At 45.0% G+C, this 27,033-nt stretch overlaps 2 protein-coding genes across 4 annotated transcripts in view; one reads left to right on the forward strand and one right to left on the reverse strand.

The window, feature by feature from the left end:
* Positions 1-8,158: 8,158 nt before the first annotated feature.
* Positions 8,159-27,033, reverse strand: part of GFM1 (G elongation factor mitochondrial 1) — a 40,737-nt gene continuing 21,862 nt past the window's right edge. For all 3 annotated transcript variants that reach the window (XM_083177865.1, XM_083177863.1, XM_083177864.1), the window contains 6 exons: positions 25,365-25,447; positions 14,161-14,323; positions 12,159-12,303; positions 11,674-11,834; positions 10,723-10,776; positions 8,159-8,725 (listed from right to left, as the gene is read on the reverse strand). In XM_083177865.1, coding sequence (XP_083033991.1) covers positions 8,594-8,725; positions 10,723-10,776; positions 11,674-11,834; positions 12,159-12,303; positions 14,161-14,323; positions 25,365-25,447 — 738 coding nt within the window. In that variant the 3' untranslated portion in view covers positions 8,159-8,593. The remainder of the gene's footprint in view (positions 8,726-10,722; positions 10,777-11,673; positions 11,835-12,158; positions 12,304-14,160; positions 14,324-25,364; positions 25,448-27,033) is intronic.
* LOC146064407 (latexin-like) lies at positions 16,562-26,412 on the forward strand. Its single transcript, XM_083177866.1, has 6 exons — positions 16,562-16,820; positions 18,770-18,832; positions 20,563-20,740; positions 21,200-21,336; positions 24,508-24,570; positions 25,203-26,412. The coding sequence occupies exons 1-6, from the start codon at positions 16,689-16,691 to the stop codon at positions 25,305-25,307; spliced, it is 678 nt and encodes a 225-aa protein (XP_083033992.1). The 5' UTR covers positions 16,562-16,688; the 3' UTR covers positions 25,308-26,412.

The following is a 27,033-nucleotide window of genomic DNA, read 5'->3' on the forward strand; positions in this document are numbered from 1 at the left end:
TTGGAAATGTTTAACGCATACTTTATACACATAGCAAAGGCGTCGCTCTCAGTCACTCATAAAATTTGGTATATATATATATATATATATATATATATATATAATGTAGGTTACTAGATTTTCATATACTGTAGACTCAACCTGTATCACCAAGTTCAATGTGACAGTTATGGAGGAGTTAGGGCTATTTCACACTCTCCGGCTCCTGTCGGGCGGCGAAACCCCGCACGGCCAGGAAGCTGTGCAGCACACAGCAGTTTACAATGGTAGGGATGGCCACAGCCCAGCAGCCGTCCCTTCCAGTGGTGGGATCCGGCTGCAACCGGGCGGCCAGGCTGTGGCCGTCCTGTGTGAATGGACACAATCGTGTCCATTAACAACTACTATGTGCGGCACGGCATTTGGCCGTGCAGGGTTTCGCCGCCCGGCAGGAGCCGGAGCGTGTGAAATAGCCCATACAGTGAATTTGCATACATATTAATTTTAAATAAAAAACAAGTTCGGAACCCTTCTGATTTTGCTTAGCTCATTTGCTTAGCTATCCCCCTAAAAACCATGATCTCACATTTAAAGCTATTTGGAGGGAAAACAAGTATGGCTGCTAGACACAACCACAAGCTCACAAACAGCATGGTCATGTGACAGCATTTGGGAAAGGCATAGTGATAACAGGGCTCACACTGGCATTTAAAAGCCTCGGACATCATGTGCCATGTGACTGATTGCCATGATAATCACATAACACCGGACAAACTCTGCAGAAAACCATGAATCATTAATAGCAGTCTGTTCTGTTGCATCAAACCCAAGGATACAAAGAAGTTACAAAGCTGCTTTTTATAGCCTGGCCTGCCACAGTAACTTAATTAAAAGTATGTCAAGCTATTGCGCTTATCTTTATGGGGTTCATTGTGATTTTGTTTTCAGGGTACTGTTATATATTAAGATCCATGACATAAAATCAGGAGCAAGGGGGCTCACACTTGTATGGAACCCCACAGTAGATCCTCCCCTCCTCTAGTTCCTCCCAGCTGGTAATCTCCTCTATGTGCACTGTGACTGTGGGTGAGGGCGGCCACTACCAGGAATGTGGGAAAGGGGGAACGTCGCCCTGCAGGTGTTGTCAGATGTTACATCTTATATCACATGCAAGCATCCCCTCCCCTCCCACCAGCACAAGCCTGCTGCTTGCCTCTCAAGTCTTCATCTTCTGCAACTCCCTCTGCAATACCAGTACTCCACAATGCCATTTTAGATGGGAATTGAGTTGGCAAGCACATGGTTGACACCCAGGGCCAGATGTACTAAGCTTGAAAAGTGATAAAATGGATAAAATTCACATTATGCCACACAGATTGTGGCAAAATTCAGGGACAGTGAGAGGAATGTTGGGGATGCAGGGAGAGAGATGGCGGAGACAAAGGTGCATAGAGCGGGATGGCGGGATGCAGGGACAGAGACGGTGGTGACGAAGGGCCAGAGGGTGGGGACAGAGATGGTGGGGACGCAGGGACAGAGACAAATTAGGTCTAGAAGGTCATTTCTATGTAAGGGATGGCAACAGAAATCTTGGGGCCGGTACACCAATATCACTGGGATTGAAAAATGCTCAATCCCGGGATTGGCATCCCTAAAAGAAAATTGCTCCCTGTGCCCCCACACTGACTTACTTTTTCTGAGCTGCGGAGGGGGGCAGGTGGCCGCAGTGCAGAGGCAGGCGTCGGGTAGACATGTGCGACGTGGGAGGCCCGGCGGCGAGCAGGTTCCGGCGTAGGGTATGATGTGGGAGGCCCGGCGGCGAGCAGGTTCCGGCGTCGGGTATGATGTGGGAGAACTAGCGGCAAGCAGGTTCCGGCGCTGGTGGTAAGCGCTGCGACCTGCGCAGCGTGACCTATGATCGAGACACGCACGCTGGGTCGGGAACAGCCGGGCAGTGTCTGAGCGAGCGATACATTATGCCACATACCGCCATTTCTCTGAAACATGATGCAGCTCACCACAATGCCTATGATACTATGCTGCACACTGTAATGCCCCTGACACATTATGCCACACATTGCAATGCCCCTCGCACCTAATGCATACCTCCCAACTTTGGCAGTGGAAAAAGGAATATATTTGCGTGCCAGAGGCAAAATTTTTGGGCGCCGTTTTGTCACTGTGAGGGCATGGCCAGTGCTGTGTGAACTGCTGGCCATGCCCTCAGCCTCCCTGCCTGCCTGATTAGATGCATGCAGTGTCTAATTCCCGCTGGACCGTCCCAAAAAAATGGGATGTCACACAAAAGTCGATACACACTGACTATGCCACACCACATTGCCCCCCACAGTAAGGCTTCTAATAAATTATAAATTACCTGCTTGTTGCCAAGGGGGTTAATGTCCGTTGCAAAGGTGGTTAATGTCCGTTGCCAAGGGGGGTTAATGTCCGTTGCCAGGGGTTCTTGCTCGTTGCCAAGGAGGGGTTAATGTGCGTTGCCAGGGGTTCTTGCTCGTTGCTAAGGGATTAATATGCATTGCCAGGGGTTATTGCTTGTTGCCAACGGGTTTATATTTGTTCCCAGGGGTAAATGCTCGTTGCCAAGGGGGGTTTATTGTCCATTGCCAGGGGGTTAATATGCGTTGCCAGGGGTTATTGGATGTTGCCAAGGGGTTAATATTTTTTACCAGGAGTTAATGCTCGTTGCCAGGGGTTCTAGCTCGTTGCCAAGAGGTTAATATGTGCCCATGTGTCCGGCCACCCGCCCATCAGCTGCAGCTGCCCCTGCCTTCCCCTGCGCACAGAGAGACAGACGCTAGAAGTAATTTTTCACTTCCAGCGTCTCTGACAGGGAGCACAGCTCTGCAGCGTTACCAGGAAGTGCAGAGCTCGAGCTGTGCTTCCTGTCAGACGCTAGAGGTGAACTATGACTTCTAGCATCTGTCTCTCTGTCTCTGTGTGCAGAGGAAGGACAGACATGGGAAGGTAGGGGCAGCCGCAGCTGGCAGGCGGGTGGCCGGACATATGAGCGTGCGGGTCCTTGTCATCCCGGCGCACCCGCAGCCCAATAAATATTTTTTTTAAAGTGTGTGTCCGCCGGACCCGGGCCCCCCTGGCCCAGGTAAAATGTACCCGCCCCCCCTGCCTCTCGGGGGCCCTGCCCGCCGCTATACCTTACATAGCACATAGAATAAAGCTGCACAGAGGGAAGCCGTGTATGGCGGAAGTGACGCGTTTAAGAGAGCGGTGACCGACCAACCGCCCAGCGAAAAAGAACCGGTTCTTTTGGGTGACTCGCTAACTCACTTTGAAGAAAAACATCCCATTTGAAATACAACTTTCACCTTAGTAAATTTCCCCCAATATGTTAATTTGGTAAGCTGAATCTCTCAATTCAGCTAGTAACCCACAGCCAGCAGAACAGCGATAAGATCCCATATGCCGCCACCCGGAACCACTTGTCCGATAAAGCCCACTAAAATGATTATCCCCACAGCAACAATCCTCAATATGTTCAACACCACACACACACAAGTGTGCAAATTCAGCCAGACAGGGGGGACCGTTTGATACCAGACAATGATGTAGCACACGGCTGTTAGTGGTCCACTGGTGTAATAGAGGTGGGATACACCAGGACGTAAAGCAAGTGGGAGACCCAGACAGATGGAGCCCAGCTCACTGGATCTCTACTTCATGAATCTGGTGCTGTAAAATGAAAATTAAAAAGTACTACACAGCCCAGCAAACACAGATCTAATAAATAAATAAAAAACATGTGCACTGCCTAGCCAAAGTCTGTGTGTCTGTGAGTGAGAATGTGTGGTCATGCTACTCACCTTTCTGTGATATTATGCTGCTTCTGATACTGGGTACACTCCTGTGAGCAGCATACAGCTGTACCAAATCCTCTGCTGGAACCTGTGGTGCTTCAAGTTCTGCAGCAGCCCTGTTATTCAGCACTCAGCAGCTCCAATGCAATACTCTCCGAAGTAATACACCTCAGCTGCCACAGGTGGCAGTGCTGAGCTCAGACAGGGTGTGGATTGGACTCTGCGGAGCTGGATGAATGACAGCCCTAAGGAGTCAGTCAGTACAGTTCCTGTAAGCTACCATGTGTGGCACTGCTTTGCTCAGGCAAATGCATTGTATGAAAATTAAACTGAACTGAAGAATGACCATTCACCTTTTAGTGAGCAACAGCTCAATGTCTCTTTTAAAAGAACCATTCAAAAGATCAGTTTCCATCAAGACCGACCCATCTCTAACAGGGAATGAATATGGAAGACATTGCGCCACTGTACAGGTTTAGTCATAACATAGGCTACTGTAGGGGGATTTCAGGATTCCAAATGATAACTATATGCTGGACTCACAGATGCATTGATGACTATTGCCTATGCAGCGGCCCGAATCTGTGTTCCAAATGGCTAATTTCTGTCACCAGTCTGAAAATAGCACACTAACATGTAGCTGATGGATGAACTTTAAACAGTATTGTGTAGAGGGTGTATTATTTTAAGAAGAGGAAAACCAGGGAAAAATGACAAACACCCATCTTATGACATTATTGGCTGAACTTGTGCTTATAAACCAGAAAAACACACTTTGCAGAGACATATTTCTTGGGTTATGTCACAGGCAATCAATCTGTATTCCAAGCATCCTCACACCACAAGCCCGCCCGTATGAAATACACGAAAGGACAGTTCCTTAAAAAGTCTGTAAGATATTACTATCCTTTCTCTAGAAAATGTAAAACCTACCATCATATCGCTAAATACACAAGCACATTTTTTTCTATTTTGGTACTTAAGTCTGCACCAAGAAACTTGTTTGGGGGGAAAACCGATGCCTAGCATACTGCATAATGAGCTGTATTCTATTACAGGCAGACGGAGACATAATACATACATTAGTGGATATAAAGTACATTTCAGTAAAGGCTCATCTGTGCACATAATTGTCATATAATGTAACTGCAACATTGCTAGTTTGCCTTAACACCACTATGGAGGGTGAGGAAAATGTGGAACGGTGCAATGAATGTAATTGAATCGTCCCATAAGCAGGATTACCTCTTCTTATATGGTCAGAGGTGCAACATTTTGGTTCATGACAAAGACGGATTGTGTAACCTGCGCTCCTGAAGTGTACCAGTATGGTGAATGTGTTTGTGTCACATAGGAAACTGGTGATGTTAACACAGATGAATGTTGCCCCACAGTATATGTTAATAATTGTGCTGAGAGTGCTGCTTGCATAAAAAGGCTTTTATTAATCAAAAATATCCCAAAGGATTGGGGTGGGGGCTAATAAAAAAAATAACGATGGTCGGGGTAGGGGATCAGACTTAAACCTCAGCCTGTGTCCTTTCTTGAGTGTCAGGGTGATTGAGGCAATGGATGGGGATGTGGCAGGTGGAACAAAGAGTCACAGTCTCAGTTGGATGAATCAGGTAGGTGTTGCGGGAGGCTGGCGTTCCGTCCAACCCACGGTGCACTCTTACCTGTCTTCCTGGTCCCTCGCAGGCCTCTTTGCGGCAGGGGTGTGTAGAAGCACTGTCCTGCTTCCAGGTCCTCCACAGCGCCTCTGGGCTTTGGTGTGGCCGTAAAGTGAGTGGTATCACGAGATCCCACACACCCGTGGCCACAAACCTCCGCCGGCCACCGTGTGCTCGACTCCCTGGTGCAGGGCGGAGACTGGATGAATGGGTCAGTGGTGTATCTCCAACGCGTGTTGGCTCCTTAGCCTTCTTCCTTCCATTTTAGGTTATACCTGATACATTTATTTCATGGAGGACACTGGAGAAATACACTGGGGTATAGCAAGTGCTGGAAGAGATTGGACAATAAATCAATTACATTTTCAGGGCAGCCCAAGGTTCTCAGCCCCTATGCCTAAGAGGAAGAAAAAACAATAACAAATACAAGGTACACAATCCCACAATAGGTAGAAGAACCCCCAGGCATTATGTAAGCCCAAACACAGTCTACAATAACCAAGAGCAAATTGCTGGGTATCCTGCGTACCTTATGGCATTTGAGAAACAAATTTATTTGGTATGAACCAAAATCTTGATTTCCTCCTACAGACATGGGGTCCACTGGAGGAATACACTGATGTCTACTAAGAAATAAATTCTCCTGGGCTACACTAAGAACTTTTGCCCAAAACTAGCATCCCAAAAGTGAAGGAGTCAAAACGGTTAAAGTATATTAAAGTGTGCTCCAAGGACCGAGTGTCAGTCCGGCAAATCTGCATTGCTGAGCCACCAAGGAGGACCAGACTAACTTAGAGTGGACGGCAATTTATTTATTTAATTCTGACTTTTGATATACTGTATCACTACCGATGACATGTCCTGTTATTTGTGCTACTGTATTTATACTTTATTTAGACTTTGTAACTTTATATTAGGTATTTGAAAGTATTAGGTTAACCAACCTTTTTTGTCCAGTACATTTCATTGTATGTCTACCTTGTGTTAATGGCATATGACAAACAAAACTTGAACTTGATAAACAAAGCATCTACAATTGAACAAAAGTCAGTCTATATTCAGGAAACCGCAAACATTCTTACTTATTAAACACACAACTTATGCACAGGTAATAAAATGTAAAAAAAAGATTGATGCCTTAAACCTGGGGTAGCCAACCCTAGTCCTCGAGAGCTACCAACAGTGCATGTTTTGCAGGTCTCCTCACAGAATCACAAAGCTAATTTGATCCACCTGTGGATCATTTAAAATGTGTCAGTGATTGAGTGCAGCAGCTAGGTTGTCTGGAAAATGTGAACTGTTGGTAGCTCTCGAGGGCTAGGGTTGGCTACCACTGCCTTAAACCAATGCTATAGTTCTTTATCACCACGGCTGCCTTCCCTTTTAGGGCAGTATTCAATGAGGATAATTCGCCCTGTTTCACCGCGAATTTGTGCTATTTTCGCGCTGGAAGGTGATTTTTTGGGTCAGAAAGTGAATCACCCTATTCAACGTGCACTTCTTGCCGTCTTTCTAAGTGATTTTCGCCGTGTGTCGCCGTGTAGCAAATCGCCATCTTTTCATGGTGAAGTGGAAAGTGAACTTTTAAAATCAAGTTGTTTTTTTTACATTTGGTGTAAAAAAATCAGGAATTTTATTCTGTGAAGGGGCATGCTATTTTTATAGCACATGAATATATATTTAATTTAAAAAAAAAATGTTTTTTTTGTTTTTTTACACATAGCAGCCAGCAGGGGGCCGGGAGCAGAGAGCCGCTCATTACATATTCATATATTCACTGCTCCCGATCATTACATATGCACGATCGGGAGCAGTGCATATTTGGTCCCCTGCTGGCTCTCCCGGGGGGTAGCTTGTGATGACTGGCTCCTGGGGAGCCAGCCTCCCCCGCACATACGTTCTGGGGCAGGCAGGGAGACTTCCATCTCCCTGCCTGCCATCGTCCACCGACTCCCTGCGGTGGTTCAAATTCGCCGTCAGGGGCAGCGAGCCCCTGCGGCATTGAATACTGTGTCAGCGAGGGCTGGCAGCAAGGGCTCCAGCCCTCCGGAACACGGCGAATGTGCAGCGAATCCTAAACAGGATTCGCTGCACATCGCGATTAGGTTCATTGAATACTGCCCTTAGTCCTCAGGCTCCTCCAGCACCCCATGACTACTGGTGCCCATACACTTATGCGATTGGATGTGATTGCGATGTCCCATGGCATCTTGTAGTGCCCAGTGTGTTTTTTTCCAGCACCCAATGACGCATGCCATCTGTGTTGCCACATCGGGTGCTGGAAGAGGGGTGAAATCGAAGGATTGTATGTAGTGCATGGGCTACATAAGAGAAAATGTTTAGTCCCCTTAAACAAGGATGAGCTGCTGTTTTGTGTTTTATATGTTACAGTTTGGAACGCTCCAAAGCCTGGACCGCTAGGGTTCCTTGAGGGCTGTGTTTGGAAACCTCTGGGCTAACCTATTGACATCCGTTAATCAATATAGAAATATTTATTTACCCAATGCAGGGATTTTACTTAATTCAGAAAAACGAAGGCTGCAATTTGTATAAAAAGAATAAACCAACACATAACAGACCAGACCTTAGCATGATTCCTGACAAATAAATAATAATTAGACGCTGTTGGAAAATATGTACCAGTTAGTAAACTCACAGCAATTAAAACACACCAAATTGTATATTAATGGTCTTTATTCCATGGTTGGATATGGAGCTGGGCTGTTTTCTTACAGGTGTGTAGCTTCTGTCCTGCAGCAAGGCCAGTTCGATGTAACTCCTGGTTCTCCGAGAACACTCTATATACTGTAACAGTCCAGACGGGGCAAGGACCACTGCACCTAGTGGACTGCCATAGAGTACGGCTGGAATTCACAACTCAGTATTTGACAATATCCTGTATGCAGCAGATTCTTCCTTAACCAAATCCACACAGGAATTTTATTACATGTTCAAGGGGTTTCACAAAAACCAACAATGAACCGTTAATATTTGCTGCATCCACACTACAGAAAGTTCTGAAATGTAATTCTAATACAGGGGGAAATTATCTGTCAGATAAAAACAGAGATAGACTCAGATCCCTATGAGGGTGAATCACAATAGCCCAGGTCAGTTCTTGTATTTTCCTTTCTTCACTGGAAGTTGCCCAGTGGCTTCCAGATATTTGTTGACCAGTTCTTCCTGGGTATTGGGTAGGCAAGGTTGGTATTTGCTGTACTCCATTGTGTATTCACCCTTCCCCTAAACAAATACAAGAAAATAATTTATGAAAGATACATTGGGTTTATTTTCTGCAGATAGAAAACCCTGTTAATGTAAAATATTATGAAGGGGAAAGTCCGATAACAGATACAATTCTCCACACACACTCAGGGGGTTTTTCCGGTTGATTCGGAAGGCTGTGAATTCGCAGCCTAGCGAGTCCACCAAAACCCGCCTTGCGAATGGCGGCTGTCCGCCACCCATTCACAGAGCAAATTTGTACACAGGGCATGCGGATGGATGTTACACAGTCACATCCATTCACAGCCTGCTGGGATCCACCCCCATAATTCGATGGTGACCAACCATTGAATGATGGCGAAGGCTCACGCATATGTTAGGTTGCCTCAGAGCAACCTTACAGATGTGTCTGCTCGGGGGGATGTAGGCGGCCAGCTGACATCCGGCTGCCCACAACCCCCCCCCCCCCACTCCTGTCCATCATGCCTCGTTACCATGAGAATGCCCATGAAACGCTGGGCGTTCCAATATGGTAATGGGGCAGCCACCCACCGCAAGGTTGCTTGCGTGTGCCCGGTGGACAATCTGTCCGCTGTGGCCGCACACAACAAGCACATGCGCAGAAATGCGCATACACAATAACAAACAATCGGTCCCTGTGCAAACAAGGGGACTTTGCGGATGGACCTGAATAAGGTTTCTCAGTGCTACGTTATGCATGGGTCTTCAACCTGTGGCCCTCCAGATGTTGTGAAACTACATGTTCCAAAATGCATTGCCACTTTTTCCTATAAGAGCATGCCAAAACTGTCAGGGCATGCTGGGACATGTAGTTCCACAACATCTGGAGGGCCACAGGTTGAAGACCTGTGGTTATAAAGGAATACATACACTTCCTCAGTGTGTCGCAAACAGAGGAATGGCAGCAAAGTACTGGCAAAGATATAATGCAGCTTAAGTCATAGTAACAGGCCCATCGGTACAACTAAAAAACGTGTTTGCTGCTAAACTTTTGAAAAGCAGATGAAAGCTTTCTAATTGTCGGTATATCCACGGACAACATTCTCCTGCAAGTCAACATAATGATTGTAACTTACAGTAGTCATGGCCACCAGGGAAAAGGGGGTTAAGGTTGTACACCTTGGAAGACAACGTGCTGGGGCTAAGCTAAGGAGTAGGCGCTATCCCTGCACAGTACCTACATCATGGAATGCTCCCCGGTGTGCAAAGTCTAAACCAATCCCACAGACACTTAACAGTCATCTTAGCGAGACAGTGGGGGGCAGCCAAGTGCTTGACAGAGTGGCCAAGAAGCCTGGACAAACGGGTGCCGGACGGGTTCCCGACAGTCGGGATCCCGACAATCATTTACCCGACGTCGGGATCCCGACTGTCAAAATGCCGACAGCCGGGTGCCCGACGGCCACCCGCTATTTTCCCTTGTGGGGGTCCACGACCCCCATAGAGGGAGAATAGAATAGGTGGCTCGCGTGCCCGCAGCGTGGCGAGCGCAGCGAGCCCGCAAGGGGCTTTTTTGCACTCGCCATGCTGTCTGACTCTGGCCAGTCGGGATCCCGACGTCGGGATAATGACTGTCGGGATCCCGACTGTCGGAGTCCCATACCACACCCGGACAAACACTCTATCAGCTTCAGGGAAGTTCCAGAAAATAACCTATATGCCCCTTCTCCTCAGCAGGATGATCCCTGGGCAAGACGTGAGCTTGCTGTGATTCTTTGGATTTGTATCCACTCACCAAGGCTGATCAGGTAAATACTACAAATACATGTCTAGAAAACCAACAACATCTCCACCCCCAACACAACGGTCCTTAGGAATAAGCATTATGCTAGACCAATGGTCGGCAAAGCACTGACTTGTTCCCTAAAAAAAAAACTGCACAGTTTCAATATCATTAAAGACCATAAATATCACAGAAGTGCAAAACAGTAAAAGTAATTCTGCAATCCAGACCTGCTCTTGATACAAGTCAATATCGCACACAAAATACAAACCTCTGTACAAGATCGCAGTTCACTTGCATAGCCAAACATATCATTCAGTGGAACCTGCAAAATAAGAGAAGATATCACAATACTGCCGTCCACAGTTACTGTAGTGCACCAGGGACAGAATAGGATAAAGCGTTTAATAACCACACTATTATCGTTTATTTACATGGTGCCACAAAGGTTCTGCAGCACCTGACAATACATAGATGAGCAAACTAACAAAACAAGAAAATAGTGATTTACAGTACAAATGCAAATTAGGACAAGTACATGGTAAATAAAAGACAGCTGCAGCAGCGGACACTGAGACAATTATAACAGTGGCAGGGATATATTCGGAGAAAAGCATATGAGGAGAGAGGGCCCCGCTCGTTAGAGCTTACATTCTAAAGCTACGGGGCAGACAACATGGGATAACACAGCAGGGTTAAACAGAGGGTTAGGATGAAAAATTATTAGAGTTAATGAAGAAGTGGGTCTTGGAGCCCATTTACAGTTTTGTAGGGAGTTAGCAATTCTGATAGGGAGGGGTAGAGAATTCCCGAGATACAGAGAACAACGGCCAAAATCCTGGAGGCGGGAATGGGAGGAAGTGACCAGTTTGCAGGAGAGGCGACATGCATTTGTGGAGCAGAGAGGGCGGGTGGGAGTGTAGAGAGACAAGGTCAGATATGTAGGTGGGAGAGGAATGGGTGATGGCTTTGTGAGTGTGAGGAGCTTAAATTGTATTCTGAAGGGAAAGGGGGAGTTGACAATAGCAAAGATGCACCAGGGGTTTTTAGACTGGGAGGAGATGAGGTTCTTGAAGTATGACTGTTTAGCAAGGGAAATGGCAGCACTGAAGATGGAGGAAGACTGTCTTGGAACGTGATTTCCTCCAATGTCGTTCAGCGCTACAGCTAAACGACAATCAAAAGTACTTCAATGAGGTATTTTAAACACATATACACTTACATTAGCATAGAGTGTAAAATAGTCCTCTGCTCCATCTTGACCGACAATTACTCCATGCCTGCGGTTAATGCCAGCAATCACAGACCCTTGGAATTCATTTGGTGCATTGACTTCTACAGACATTATTGGTTCCAGGATGGATACTGTTGCTTGATCCAAAGCTGATTAAGTAAAAACAAAATGCAGAATACTTGTAACAATACTAAAACCTTGATGTAATTGCAGAATTCTAAGAAATATATTCAGAATGACGAACATGTCAGGCCACTGCAGAGAACAGATTTTCTCCTTCTGTTTGAGTGTCTTTAATAGGTTACGCTGCTGTATTCACATACAGAGTACAGATCGCTAGATGCTGATCAGACCCATCAGAAACAAGAAGACCGGGAAATGCTAGCGCACAGGCTATATACAGGAGTGTTACACAGGATTATATGCAGAACCTTTATTTGCTTAATAACACACATGCAGTAAGGTCTTGGTACCTTGTTTTAAGGCTCCCTCGCCAGCTCTGATGAAGGAGATTTCATTGGAATCCACAAGGTGATTAGCACCATCTTCCAGGACAAAGCGTATGCCGGAGACTTTGTGCCCAGTAAGAAACCCTTTCTCACAGGCATCACGGAAACCCTGCAATACACAGATCATGCAGCTAATAGACAGCACTTGCTAATAAGCCGCTCAAGTGGCATATTTGCCTGGAGTTACATGATAAATTAAGGATTACAAGTGCAAATGTTTCCAGAAAACCAAGAACTCCACCCAGACAACAAACAAACCGAAAACCCCTTGGCTCCCACATTATGTGCTGCTGTTTCCATTGTACTCAACCTAGTCAGGCAGAGCTCTGGAAACACTTGTAATAACTACATTCAGATCCTAAAGGTGAAGACTGTAGAGCATGATGGGAAACTACAGAGGGTCCCAGACATGGAGATGCAGTTGTATAATGCTACACGGATGGATGGGTTTATTGTGAGGTATATATTTTTATGGTTTCTCATTTATTTTTAGTAACAAACTTATTTAGGTGGAGTTTTTGTTTTATTTTTTACAGAAACCTTTACTTTTAGATGTAAATGTTGTACTAGTAGTAAATAAAAGGAACTGGCATCTACCAGGTCACCTCAGCCACCGTCCCAGCGGCAACCACTGCCCCAGACTCCACCTCTCTTACCACCCCCTTCCTGGTCCTCTTCTCTCTAGTCAGTGTGGTGTGTGCGCGCACACAGGGGGACTTGGGCGTGCACAAACCAAGTTAGAGATGACATGCACTCATCAGCCGCAATTAAGTCATCACGTGTGCGCGCGCGCACACACACACACACACACACACACACACACACACACACCTACATGGGGACCAGATCTAGATCAAGGAACGATTCTATAAAAATAGATTAAGGTGCTCCATTTGATTTCTAGACCTTAATTGACATCTTAAAATCTTTTCCAGCAGTGTCGCGATTGGGAGATATCAATAAAATGTAATGGGTCCAGAACAGACATTTACACTAGTATTCCATGCTGTATGATGTGCAACAGCTATCACACATGGGGGGTTATTCTAGTTCATTCTTTCTGACAAAATCCTTCTCAGATGGACAAAACCATGTGCAGTGCGGGTGGGGCAGATGTAACTTGTGCAGAGAGAATTAGATTTGGGTGAGGTTTTTCTTCAAAGTGAGATCTATATTGCAGTGTAAAAATAAAGCAGTCAGTATTTTCCCTGCACAGAAACAAAATAACTCACCCAAATCTAATTCTATCTGCACATGTTACATCTGCCCCCCTGCAGTGCACATGGTTTTGTCCATCTAAGAAGGATTTTGTCAGAAAGAATGAACTAGAATAAACCCCATGGTATCATTGTTCCACGGAGAGTGTGAAACAACTTTTCCCCCCCAAGCTTACACTGTATATGACAGCTTCCATGTGCGCCGTTTACATGTAAAGCACCAGAGAGCAGAGCGACCACTGCACACAGCAAGAAAACACACAAATCTCTCATGTACTACCCGATATCTGGAAACGTTAATGAAGACGCTTGTGTTCTGCTTTGGCAACGCAAATACAGTAAAAGCAAAAACATAAGCTTACAGTATGCCAACTATTTCTGCTGCATTTGTGTAATCTAGCCAGCATTAAAGGATTAACAGTCATATTTTGGGCTTCCTTAGACTATTATCTAAATACATTCAATGACAAAACTTTGGAGAACGATTAAGCATTGCTCCTGCTTATAGAATCTATGATCAATAGAGCACTAAGGCAGGATTGTAGTATGTAAGGATTGGAGCATCAGCTCCCCCTAGTGACAATACTCAGTATTATACTCATTATTCAAAAGGTGATTAAAATAAGTTACACAATATAGAGAATATACTGTTGTACTGACTGGCAACAACTTAAAGTGAATCTAATGAACACATTACTCCGATATGCATGTTGATATTTATAATAAAATTACATTGGTCACTGGCTTACTTTCTCCACAGCAGGGATATACTGTTTGGGGACATTAGTTCCTACAGTCCGGTCTTCAAATTCCAACTTTGTGTAGTTTTCAGCCTCAAGCGGCTCAATAAACCCGGTCACCCTCCCGTACTGGCCTGATCCCCCAGATTGCTTCTTGTGGGTGAAATCAAACCTGCGAGAGAACAGCCATCCATTACCATGTTGCACTACAGTACAATATACAGAAAGGCTCAGGGGGTATTCGATTAGCTGCTGTCATTTACAGTGTCATTTTCAGCGGAATAAGAAGATACATATTACTATTATTCTTATTTGCTATATCCAAAAGTAAAACTATATATACTTATTATATATGTATTACAGTAGGCGCCTATGGCAGGAGAATAGAGCGGCAACAAGAAAACATCCTCCGATTGGTCATGTTTGAAAGGATTAATAAATACATTTGACTGCACTACTTATCACTCATGTACATTGTATTCTGTTTTATCATTTATTTCTTCATTAAATCTATTTAAAACAGCAATCAGTAGGTTATAAATAGCGAGTTTATAAAGAGAACAGACATTTTAAAAAGATACCTCCTCCCTGACCTACAGTACGATGTTTGATACAGCTGGGTACACACTACACAGATATATTGTCCGTGCTAGCAATAAGCGATGTATCTGCAGCTCCTCTGTGGATATGTACACCGGATATTCCTCTGAAGGACATTATTTACGGACACATCAGGTTGGTGCTTCAGCACAGCCAATGCATATCCATCGAAAAGATTTACATGGGCATGTCCGGCTGTGTGTACGGGTATCCGCCTAATTCCCATACACTTGCTACAGGGACTGGTATAACAGTGGGTTGTCAGCACCTACATACCGAGCAGCCAATCGGTAAGTGCATATAAAACTTACCTAAATCATCTGCTCTATCTGCGTGACGTGAGGAAGGAAAGCTAGTATGTCACCAGCCCAAGTGTACCCAGCACAACACCCCAGTCCCTAATGAGATAGATAGATCTATAGATAGAGAGATAGAGATATCTATATATCTATATCTATATATCTATATATATATATATCTATATATATATATAGATATATACAGTGGTCGAAGTGGAAATTTTGAAGTGGGGGTATGGAAATTTTGAAGTGGGGGTATGGAAAAGTAAAGAGTGAATATAGTGTGCACCTTCGGACACCCCCCTGTCCATCAACGTCCCCTGCCAGACTGCCCCGTTGTACAGGGGTATTACAAAAGCACAATATGTGCTGCTGAGTGATCAGAGAGCATCCTGAGGGGGAAAAAAACTTTTTTTTTTTATCTTCAGATTAAAGTGGGGGTATGCCATACCCCCGTATACCGCCCCACTTCGACCACTGGATATATATAGATATATATATCTCTATATATATCTATATATCTCTATATCTCTATATCTCTATATCGAGAGAGAGAGAGAGAGAGAGAGAGAGAGAGAGAGAGAGAGAGAGAGAGAGAGAGAGAGAGAGAGAGAGAGAGAGAGAGAGAGAGAGAGAGAGAGAGAGATATATATATATATATATATATATATATATATATTCTCCTGTGAAATCATCCCCGATTAGTTTAGTGATTTGTTCTTGTACTTTCAGGCTTCCCACTGGTTATCCCAAACTTGCATTGCACCATCTGAACCATCGCCCCAAGCACCCTTCCCTCCCTGATGTGTCATAAATACATTTTAGATTTTCATACATTAAAAAATCCACCCTTAGTTCATGCAGTAATAATTGTATGATTGAATTGCAAGTTGTATAATAACGAGGTTACGTAACATTTTCTTCATGGAGTCACAATTTGTAGAATTGTAAATATGAGATGTAAAATTGCAATTTATACAATAAAAATATTTCTTACATACAATCAATTGTTAGTATTGTGCATTCAATTCTCAATAAAACATAATGCACAAGTCTATAATATGTAGATTTACTTTGGCAAATGAAAGGTTTCATAAGAACTTCTTATAACGTTTACACTTCACACCTATTTTGACAACTTCACTTGCAATGCAAAGGATTAAAGATCCATTTTAATGAACTTACTACGTAATAATCGTTATGTAAAAACACCTAAAATATTTACACATATATTTGCATGCAATTAGCTTCCTTCTTGCAGAACACGCATTTTGGCTTTTATAACCGGATTATAGCCATTCACAAAGGGTATATATTTATAGATGACAAACTCCGTCACGTCCACTGAGATTAGAGAACATCTAAAACTCCACAACAATAAAAGGTTTCTTTCCCTGCAATGTCGGTGTCTCTCAGTCAACAAGACTCACAGTAACCTTGGAATTCAGTGTGGAAGACAGCAATCCAAAGTCTCGTTTAGCCAAGAGCTCCTCCCCGCTCCTCCCTTCCTGTGATGTCAGCAGTGTGAAGCTTCCTGACTCCAGCTAGTGTAATGATATAGGACTCCTGTATTGCAGACCACGCTGCAGTCACATCACTGCACATTCACTGTGTTCTCCCATCGCCTATTTCAATATCATGGAATCTATAAACCCCTCACATTACCCAGCATCCAGAGCAGCAGGGGTGGCTGTGAACAACATCAACTACAAACTGGGGGGCCCAAACAGACTCTTTGAACAGCAGCCAGTGACCAGCGCCAGCAAGGAGGTGAGCGTAATAAAAATGGGTCTGATGCCAAGACACACAACACACAAACTTCAGACATACACATGCATAAAACGCCTCTCTTCCATAAGCTCTGTAGTGTGTAACATCTAACACACCTTCCTATCGCCATAGGTTTATATAGCATGGACTACGGTATTATGCCGCAGAGAACTTTTAGAGCATTATGGGACAGATGTACTGCACTATCTAAAGTGGACGGAAAAAAAGTACCAATCAGCTCTCAACAATTGTTTTTCAAACACAGCCAGTAACATGGCAGTTAGGAGCTGATTGGCGGGCGCTTTATTTCTTCACTTTATCAAGGGCTTACTACATAAACCTCTATGATACAGATCACATCCACTGACAGGAAACACGGTACGCATGCGCTCACACATAGATGCGTGGGGGAACACTTGATACATAAAGATAGTGGAATAATAATTGTAGCTGGTTACAGTATATAAGTACAATGGCTATTGTAAAGCAGAAGCATGATCAGGCACTAATATTAAAGCAGTCACTGGCATCTAGCATTTTGTTCAGTAACCCATGTTATGGTATCAGAACATTATAAGCCAAGACAGTGGTTTCCAAGCTTTTAAAAGTCATGGCACCCTAGCGTATCAGTTCTTTACGGCACTCAAAGGCCAAAAGTTTCTCATAAAGACATTCAGAAAGAAAATATATCAAATGCATGAAACTGTTTTTATAGGTCATACTGGGCTCAGTTACTCAGGATTCAGTTCGGGTTTGTTCACATTTACTGATTGGAAGCTAAAAGGGTACTTGTTTCCTAGAACGGCCACAACGATTTAGATCGTTGTGGTCGTAAGATAAAAAATCGGATCGATCGCATCGCATGCGATTTGGTCGCATACGATGCGACCGATCCGATCGACCGATTTTTCACCCGATTTTTTTTTTTTTTCACCTCATTAATTTCAATTGCCCCCACAAATGTTACTAAGTGGGCTAGACCCCACGATAGACGTCAACCCGAAGCGTGGCGAGCGCAGCGAGCCCGCGAGGGGCGGCGGTGCGCGTCCTCCGACCTTTTCATTCCCCTACTATCCACTAGGGCGTGGAGTGAGAATAGAATAGTGTGGCGAGCGCAGCGAGCCACCGAGCCCGAAGCGTGGCGAGCGCAGCGAGCCCCGCGAGGGGACGCGTCTAACTTCACAGGTATACGCGTCCCCTCGCGGGGCTCGCTGCGCTCGCCGCGCTCGCCACACTATTCTATTCTCACTCCACGCCCTAGTGGATAGTAGGGGAATGAAAAGGTCGGAGGACGCGCACCGCCGCCCCTCGCGGGCTCGCTGCGCTCGCCACGCTTCGGGTTGACGTCTATCGTGGGGTCATGGCGGGCACATAAAAAATGTGAAATGGGTCATATTGGCCCATTTCACCTTTTTTAACATTTTTCCCTATGTGAGATGGACTTAATCAAGTCCATCTCATCTTGTGCCATTATAATGGCACAAGACCGACAAGATCCTCCCGATTTCAATGTTAAAAGATTTTTTAACATTGAAGTCTATGGAAAAATCGGGTCAATCGGTCGGTCGCATCGCGGCCGATTTTAATTGGTCGCGACCGACCGATTGACCCGATTTCTGTCAATCAAAGTGAAAAAAGTGTCAAAAATCGGCCAGATCGTGAGGATCGTGTCCCTTAATTTAGAGCCACGATCACTCACGATTGTGGCCGTTCTAGGAAACAAGTACCGCTAAAAGCACTGGTTTTGCCAATTACATTGACCATAAATAATTTAACTTGGTCTCTGATCACCAAACCAGGGCACCCCTTCCATTTCCCCAGATGCCCCCCCAAGGTACCACGGCACACAATTTGGGAACCACTGCGCTAAGCTATATAACTCAAGAAACAGAAGTTTTATAAATTGCAGAAAGCAATGGATAAAATAGATTTATTCCATTCTTTTACAGAGCATTGCAGGAGTGGGGAATAAATACCAGCTCACATTTGTTATAAAAGATAGTCTGAATGAGGTAAGTGAAAGTATGAATGGTCCTGCTGTGGCGATGCACCACTTTGTATGTATTCACACTGTGGGTGATTCAGGTTGGTTTGCAAAAGCAAACTCCTTTAATGGACAAAACCATGTGCACTGCAGGTGGGGAAGATGTAACATGTGCAGAGTGAGTTACATTTGGGTGTTTTTGTTTCTGTGCAGGGTAAATACTGGCTGCTTTATATTTACACTGCAATTTAGATTTCAGTTTGAACACACCCCACCCAAATGTAACTCTCTGCCCCACCTGCAGTGCACATAGCTTTGCCCATTAAAGAGAGAGAGAGATTTTGCGAGCCTACCTGAATTAGGCCCTGTATTCACACTGCCCTCCCTACACCCAACTGCCAAAATTGCTGGCTGGATCGCTAATACGCCAGCTCTTCTAATGCTAGGGATGTTCTAACACTACAGCCAGTAATGTTAAGGCCCCCATACAATTTATCGGATGTACAGTGCCCAGATTACATGTACGTGACAAGAGGTGCGATGCAATGCCTACTAAGTTGCCCCTGCCGCCGGAGAAATCAGTCGCCAGGAGGCCGGCAGACATAGAGAAGATCCTCATGAGGCTTATTACAATGACATCAGCCCGCCATCTAAAGCCCAGGGGTGACGGGGTTAACCCCAGACTTTATTCTCTCAGCCTATCAGCGGCCGGCCAGTTTTTTTAAAGTATTTTTTAAAAAATTTTTTATTCTTCCTACTTCCTGCCCGGCACCTGCCGCTGCCAGCTGCTGCCCAGCTCTCCTGCCCGCATGTAAAAATGGCACATCAAGTGCCAAATCGTGAGTGAGCCTCCCCGTGAGCTGCCAGGGGGAGCTCAAGGGGAATTTGGTCCGACTTGTATTTAGGACAAGTCAGACTAGTGTGTGGGCCTTAACATTAACAGGCCCTAGCAGCCTGTTCTAGAGACACTTCTCTGCAGCAAGTGCTAACTTCAATAGAGCCTTAGTTCATTTTATGAACCATAGTAGTGTCTTGTTCACAGTATGTCACATTGTAGGGCTGACCCGTCTGCTCCACGGGAGGTTTCTGTCCTCCCTGAGCTCGCCTTAGGACATCTGCGTTACGGTTTGACAGGTGTATCGCCCCAGTCAAATTCCCCAACTGCCACTGTACCCACTTTATATTATACCCCACTATAGCGCCACCCCTTCATATTGCACCACATTACAGTGCCCCGGGATATTTTGTAACATTATAATGCTCTCTAGTTCATTTTATACCACATTATAATACCCTCTCAGTTCTGGGCCCCACAACAGCTGCATTCCCAGCACCTTAAAAGACAACCAGAATACAAGGAAGATTTACTAAGCTTTGAATATTGATAAAGTGTAGAGAGATAAAATATAGCAGTCAACCAGCTCCTAGCAGCCATGTTTTGAAAAAGGACAGTTACGAGCTGAATGGTTGGTAGTTTATATCTCTCCAAGGCTCAGTGCAACTGTCAATACATGACTAGAACAAGACGTGGAGTGCAAGTTATGTGGGAAAGGTAATTTTCTTTATTTATTTTTTTATTTTTTTGAGGCTTCTGGGCCTCCTCAAAGTGAATGATGAGTGGGACTCACAATGTGCACTTTAGGTGTATAAGCAGATGATGAGTCCCACTTGTCATTCACAATGAAGGGGTTAGAGACACAGAGTGGGGAACTGAGGAAAATGATATGTAGCTTTAAGAAATTGTTCTCTCTTCCTCAGCAACCTTCTATAACCTGCAATGCAGAGGTTTTATACTACACAAGTGACCAGCACAAACCACCTAAAGTTACATTCACACTACAGACTACGCCGCAAAACTACACAGCAGTAAAAGACCAAGAATTTTACAATAGAATGAAGAATCTTTCAAAGCCACTTGTCGCTGATAATATCCCAGGTAATATAATGCTGCCCATACAATAAAGTGATATTGCATACAATCCTTAGATGTCGACAGCATCTGTGCAATAAATCGGGTCCCCTGTTGTGATGTGGTATGTGCTGCACATAAATTGATTGGCGCGCTCTCAGCCAATAAGCAGCTGCCTGAATGTGACACCTCTGATTGGCTGAGAGCTCTCTCAGCCAATCAGAGGGCTGCCTATTGTTTTGAAAAATATTTTTTTCACAGCGCTCTGTTCCACCAGACGCCTTCCAGCACCCAATGTGGCATTGCAGATAGCATGCAACATCAGGTGCTGGAAAAACCACACTGGGCACCATAAGAGGTGATCGGATGCGATGGGACATCGCATTGTGATGTTGCATCGCATCTGATCGCATATGTGTATGTGCGCCATAAAATTTGTACCTTGAAAATAATACAGGAAACTTATATTTCTATTCAATATAACAGATAAGTTTGGCAACGTAACACCAGATTTGGAGCCTGTACTGCACATGGCGCTGGCTGCTGCAGGTTACGTCAAGTGGCAAAATTCCACAGAAGGAACATTCTATAGAATGGCAGTTATTGAACAGGTCAAGCAGCTGGTGAGTCCTGAAACCTCTTTATACACATCTAAGCCGTTATGTACTACTGGGAGAGGGCTGACAGGAAGACGTAACTGTTACATATGTTGTAAGACATTTCAGTGAAAACTTCCATATTGCAGAAGCTCTGCTAGGGGAGACGTTTTTACTTAATAAGATGTCCACGTTTCACAAATATATTGGCAAATATTTAACTAGAGATATCACTGCTCATTAGTCTAAATGTAACTAGACTGAGCGCAGTATTTGGTTGCTATGAGTTACAGGACATAAATGTAATTTACATTACAGTGCTACATAATATATTCAGCTATAATGGATAACAATATTAATGATATTCATAACAGTATAAGTTATGTAACATTCCACCAAAAAAATCTGGAAAAAGAAAGGACAAAAAAAAAAAAAGTTGTGAGATGATAGTATTGTACGGTTATTTCCAGAACTGGGAACACAGCCACTGCCACAATTTGGTGGTAAAATACATAAGGATGAGATCTAGGGCGAAATGTAATAGGGTGTGATTTTTGGACATGTGCGATTTTGGGTCAAAAACGGCCGAAATCGCACATTTTCCGAAAATCGCACATTTAATAGGTTGAAAATCGCGGTAAAAAAATCGCACTTTTTACCGCGAAATCGCACTTTTAGAAGTGCGATTTTTAGTCACATTTCAATTCGCATCCAGATGTTTTCCCATTATAAAGTATACAACTCGCAAATGTAATAGGGTGTGATTTTTGGTAAATGTTACCAAAAATCACAAAAAAAAATAGACCAGGTTCTGACAGGCAAATTTGACAGAACCATGCACAGATCATTGAGATCTGTGCATGGTCCTGTTAATAAAAATGTGTAAAAGTGTTTTTATTAAAAAAAAACGGCGTAGGGTCCCCCCTCCTAAGCATAACCAGCCCCGGGCTCATTGAGCCTGACCTGGTTCCAAAAATACGGGGGGACAAAAAGCATAGGGGTCCCCCATATTTCTGAAACCAGCCCCGGACTCTTGGACCGGTCCTGGTTCCAAAAATACGGGGGACAAAAAATCTGGGGGTCCCCCGTATTTTGAAACCAGCACCGGGCTCCAACAGCCCGCGGTGTCATGCCACAGCTGGGGGACACTTTTTATACAAGGTCCCCCGGCCAAAACATGAGCACCGTGGCTGGTCAGCCTTGGACGGGGTACCTGGAGGAGTGGGGACCACCCCCAATAAAGGGGTCCCCCCCAGGCTTCACCCGTCCAGGGCTGAAGCCCGGGGCTGTCACCGGCGTCCGTGGCCAGTGGACGCCGGCCTGATAGGGTTAAATCCATCATACGTTACATTGCTTTATACCGGAGAACTACAAGTGCCAGCAGACCTCCCCCGCATGCTGGGACTTGGAGAACCACAAGTCCCAGCATGCGGGGCATTAATGGGCCCGCTGGGACTTGTAGTCCACCTGTAAAAAGAATGTTTATAAAAAACACACACACAGAGAAGTAAAAGTTTATTACACACACACACACCTCACTTTTACACCAGCGTTACTTACCATTCCTGGATCCAGCGCTGGTCTGGCTGCTTTACAGCCGGCTACCCCCGCACTGACAGGCAGCGGGGAGAACCGGCTTTCTCCGTTGCCTCTAACAGCTTCTGTAGCGCTGTCCGAGTGCTACAGAGGCTGAGAGCGCGATTGGCCGATACGTCTCCATGGAGAAGCATAGCTCAGTCCTGATTGGCTGAGCTATGCGTCTCCATGGAGACGCATAGCTCAGCCAATCGCGCTCTCAGCCTCTGTAGCACTCGGACAGCGCTACAGAAGCTGTTAGAGGCAACGGAGAAAGCCGGTTCTCCCCGCTGCCTGTCAGTGCGGGGGGAGCCGGCTGTGAAGCAGCCAGACCAGCGCTGGATCCAGGAATGGTAAGTAACGCTGGTGTAAAAGTGAGGTGTGTGTAATAAACTTTTACTTCTCTGTGTGTGTATTTTTTATAAACATTCTTTTTACAGGTGGACTACAAGTCCCAGCGGGCCCATTAATGCCCCGCATGCTGGGACTTGTGGTTCTCCAAGTCCCAGCATGCGGGGGAGGTCTGCTGGCACTTGTAGTTCTCCGGTATAAAGCAATGTAACGTATGATGGATTTAACCCTATCAGGCCGGCGTCCACTGGCCACGGACGCCGGTGACAGCCCCGGGCTTCAGCCCTGGACGGGTGAAGCCTGGGGGGGGGACCCCTTTATTGGGGGGGTCCCCACTCCTCCAGGTACCCCGTCCAAGGCTGACCAGCCACGGTGCTCATGTTTTGGCCGGGGGACCTTGTATAAAAAGTGTCCCCCAGCTGTGGCATGACACCGCGGGCTGTTGGAGCCCGGTGCTGGTTTCAAAATACGGGGGACCCCCAGATTTTTTGTCCCCCGTATTTTTGGAACCAGGACCGGTCCAAGAGTCCGGGGCTGGTTTCAGAAATACGGGGGACCCCTATGCTTTTTGTCCCCCCGTATTTTTGGAACCAGGTCCGGCTCAATGAGCCCGGGGCTGGTTATGCTTAGGAGGGGGGACCCTACGCTGTTTTTTTTTTAAACTTTTTTTTTTTTGCACAAAATCGCATTTATGAAAATGCGCACATTTTCATGACTGAAAATGCGCACATTTTCATGACTAAAAATCGCGGCAAATCGCATTTTTTGCCGCTAATTCGCATCTCATTACATATGCGAATTCGCGGCAAAAAACACGATTTTTAAAGGTGCGATTTCTGGCGAGTTTGGAACTCGTCCAAAAATCACACCCTATTACATTTCGCCCCTAGTATTTCATTTAGGATTTGGCCTGGCTAAAAAAGAGTGTGAGAAGGGCCATAGAATTGGATCACCTATATGTAACCTGTGGAATGTATTACCCAAAATTAAGGCACCGACACTGCCTTATGCCTACGTTCTAGTTTTTTTTTTAGGTTGTGTCATTTTTTTGTATCAAATTTTTTTTTATAATTTTGGAGAAAAAAATGCTATAAAATTGTTGTATTTGTGGAGAGAAATCAGTATTGAACTGTCATATCTGGCATGAGCCTCTGACATGTTGGGTACATGCTTCCAGGTCAGATAAATGTGATTATTGGATCATTTTTACAGGGAGTACGCTGCTTTTTTTTAGAACAGAACCCCCCCTAACACAATGTTTGGTTTCTGCAGGAAAGGCAAGACCATGCCCTTGAATTCCATTTCAATATGCTGATCCATGAGATGGTCTCACAGGTATGTAGTAAGCAAGTAGGACACAGAAAGAAATAATATAGGCACGGGATCGATAAAATATCCAAACTTCCCAAACTTCTTTGAATCACAGGCTCTAAAGCATCAACATTTTTCCAAAGCATCCCTAGGCCAAATGCTTCTTATTGAGAAATTCAGAAACAAAAAGTAAAATGTGTTTATATGTCATCCTTAGGGTCACACATATACACATACACATATATTATTATGATTGTCAGCTACCGACATTGGTTTTACTTGTTATATTGACCATAAATCATTTTAATTGGTCCGGGACCACCTACCCAAGCACCCCTGCACGTGTTCTGAGGCATTCCAGGTTGCCTAGGCTCTCAGTTTGGGAACCACTGCAATATGCCCAGAATAAGAAACCCCACTCACACATTTTGTGAAGATGACTGCAGGTGGTCTGCATCACACTAAATACCCCATAAGTCCAACAGATTTATTTATTTGGTTACTTTGGCCAGAGGGACAGGACAGCTGGAACTCCTACAATTGCTCCGGCCACCCACTACATTTACATCTTTGAACTTTTCTAGCGATGACTGATAAATACACGGTAAAAGTGTGATCAGTAGATCTTCATGTACTCACAAAACTTTCAATTGCAGGAAATGGTTCCATGGCGAATAGAAACTGTATGGGACCCAGCAGAAGGATTACACATAAAACATGAACAACGGCTGCCGAAATGCAATCCGGACGGGGTCTACTGAGAATAACTATCCTCATCCAGCAGCAAAGTAAAAGAAAAGATTCCATATACTACTTACGTCACAGAGTTTTGAACAGTCTCCCTGAAAGCCACTTTAGGTTTTCCCAAGGTGCATGGGCAGTCGTACTCTCTCTCCATCCGCTGCGGGAAGGGGAGATGGAAAAATAAATAAAAAATTAATTGTACAATAAAAGTTTACAAATAATTAAATATTGCTAATTACTTACATCAAAATAGATTCTTGAAACTGTATGCGGTAGACTTAGGTAAGAGTTATTTTTCTTTACATTTTGACCACAAAAGTTAAAGCAATGCAGCACCAGAAGACATTATTTATTAAGGGTCGGTACAAATTACCCAACTTGTAGAAAATTCGGTTTTTGTGTATTATCACGGCGCCCACTAAGCAATTTGCTTAGTGGGCTATTCTGCGTAGGAAAATCGCATCTCATCTCATGTGCCATTGTAAGTGCCGATGCGATTTTCCTATGCAATTTATTCAGTGCTCTTTTATTTATATTGTATAGGGTGTACAATGCCATTAGGTATACAATAATGATATAAAATTAGGTTTTAGGCACCCCCCCACTATCCACGCCACCCCGAAGTGTGGCGAACCGTGTCCTCCGACCTTTTCATACCCCTATTATCCACGTCGTGTAGTAGTGTGGTGAGAGCAGCGAGCCACCGAGCCCGAAGCGTGGCACGCGCAGTGAGCCCCACGAGGGGACGCGGAATACATGTAAAGTATCCACGTCCGCTCGCCACACTTCGGGCTCGGTGGCTCGCCACACTGTATAAAATCAACTCCACGCCGACGTGGATAGTAGGGGTATGAAAAGGTCAGAGGACGAGATGCACCAAGCTTCGAAAATTGTTAAAAGGGGAGAGTGATAAACGATCAGCCAATCAGCTCCTTAATGCCATGCTACAGGCTAGGTTTAAAAAATTGCAGTTAAAAGTGGATTGGCTGGGTGTTTATCACTCTCCACTTTTTTGAAGCTTAGTGCAATCTGGTCCAAGGCATTTTCACTGACCAGATAGGACTTGTTAGTTGACAAACGGATGCCATAATAAGCTTGTGTATTAAAACCTTATTATATCTCCCTAAATGTGTTATTCATTAATTATATACTCTCCAAAAATGTTTAGCACGATTTACAGATGTAGCCCCTGCCATCCTTGGCCGGGGCTCACCAGACCCTCCCTGCTGGCGAGTGCCGGCGGACAGGGGCTACACTGAACTTGGACACTCGTGCGTCTCACACTCACGCGCGTCCCAGTCTCTCGGCGGGGACGCTGAGCAGATACGGGCAGGGTTAGGGGGGACGCTCAGGGCGGCGAGGGGTACCTGCAGCGATGGCGGGGACCGGAGGCAGGTTCCGTTGCCAGTCTCGTGCGCACGCGCCCCCCTGGCGGGAATGGCGTTAGAAACGCCAGCCCTGCAAAGATGGGCCAAGCTCCATCTGTAGGCAGTGTCTACACATTTTGACAGGACACAGTTTAACAGGATTCTGTTTACAGGGATGAAGCTTCTTGTGTCTTCAGACATCCTGTTTAGCAGGATGCCGTTTTTGGCAGGAATAAATGAGTAGGTTTCTCCATATTTTCAGAACCAGCACCAGGCTTTTGGAGCTGGCCCTGGTCCCAAAATATGGGGGACAAAATGAGTAATTGCCCGATAGTTGTGACCTGGGATAGAATAACACTCCTGGCTGCATCGCCCG

Source organism: Crinia signifera, chromosome 3 (genome assembly GCF_055691185.1).
Source record: "Crinia signifera chromosome 3, ASM5569118v1, whole genome shotgun sequence".
In the NCBI taxonomy this organism is placed as follows: domain Eukaryota; kingdom Metazoa; phylum Chordata; class Amphibia; order Anura; family Myobatrachidae; genus Crinia; species Crinia signifera.

Excerpts from the sequence above, each read along its gene's own strand:
- LOC146064407 (XM_083177866.1), top strand. The coding sequence starts at position 16,689 with ATGGAATCTATAAACCCCTCACATTACCCAGCATCCAGAGCAGCAGGG. Across the intron at positions 16,821-18,769 it reads TGACCAGCGCCAGCAAGGAG|AGCATTGCAGGAGTGGGGAA; the intron begins GTGAGCGTAATA and ends ATTCTTTTACAG. Across the intron at positions 24,571-25,202 it reads TCCATGAGATGGTCTCACAG|GAAATGGTTCCATGGCGAAT; the intron begins GTATGTAGTAAG and ends TTTCAATTGCAG.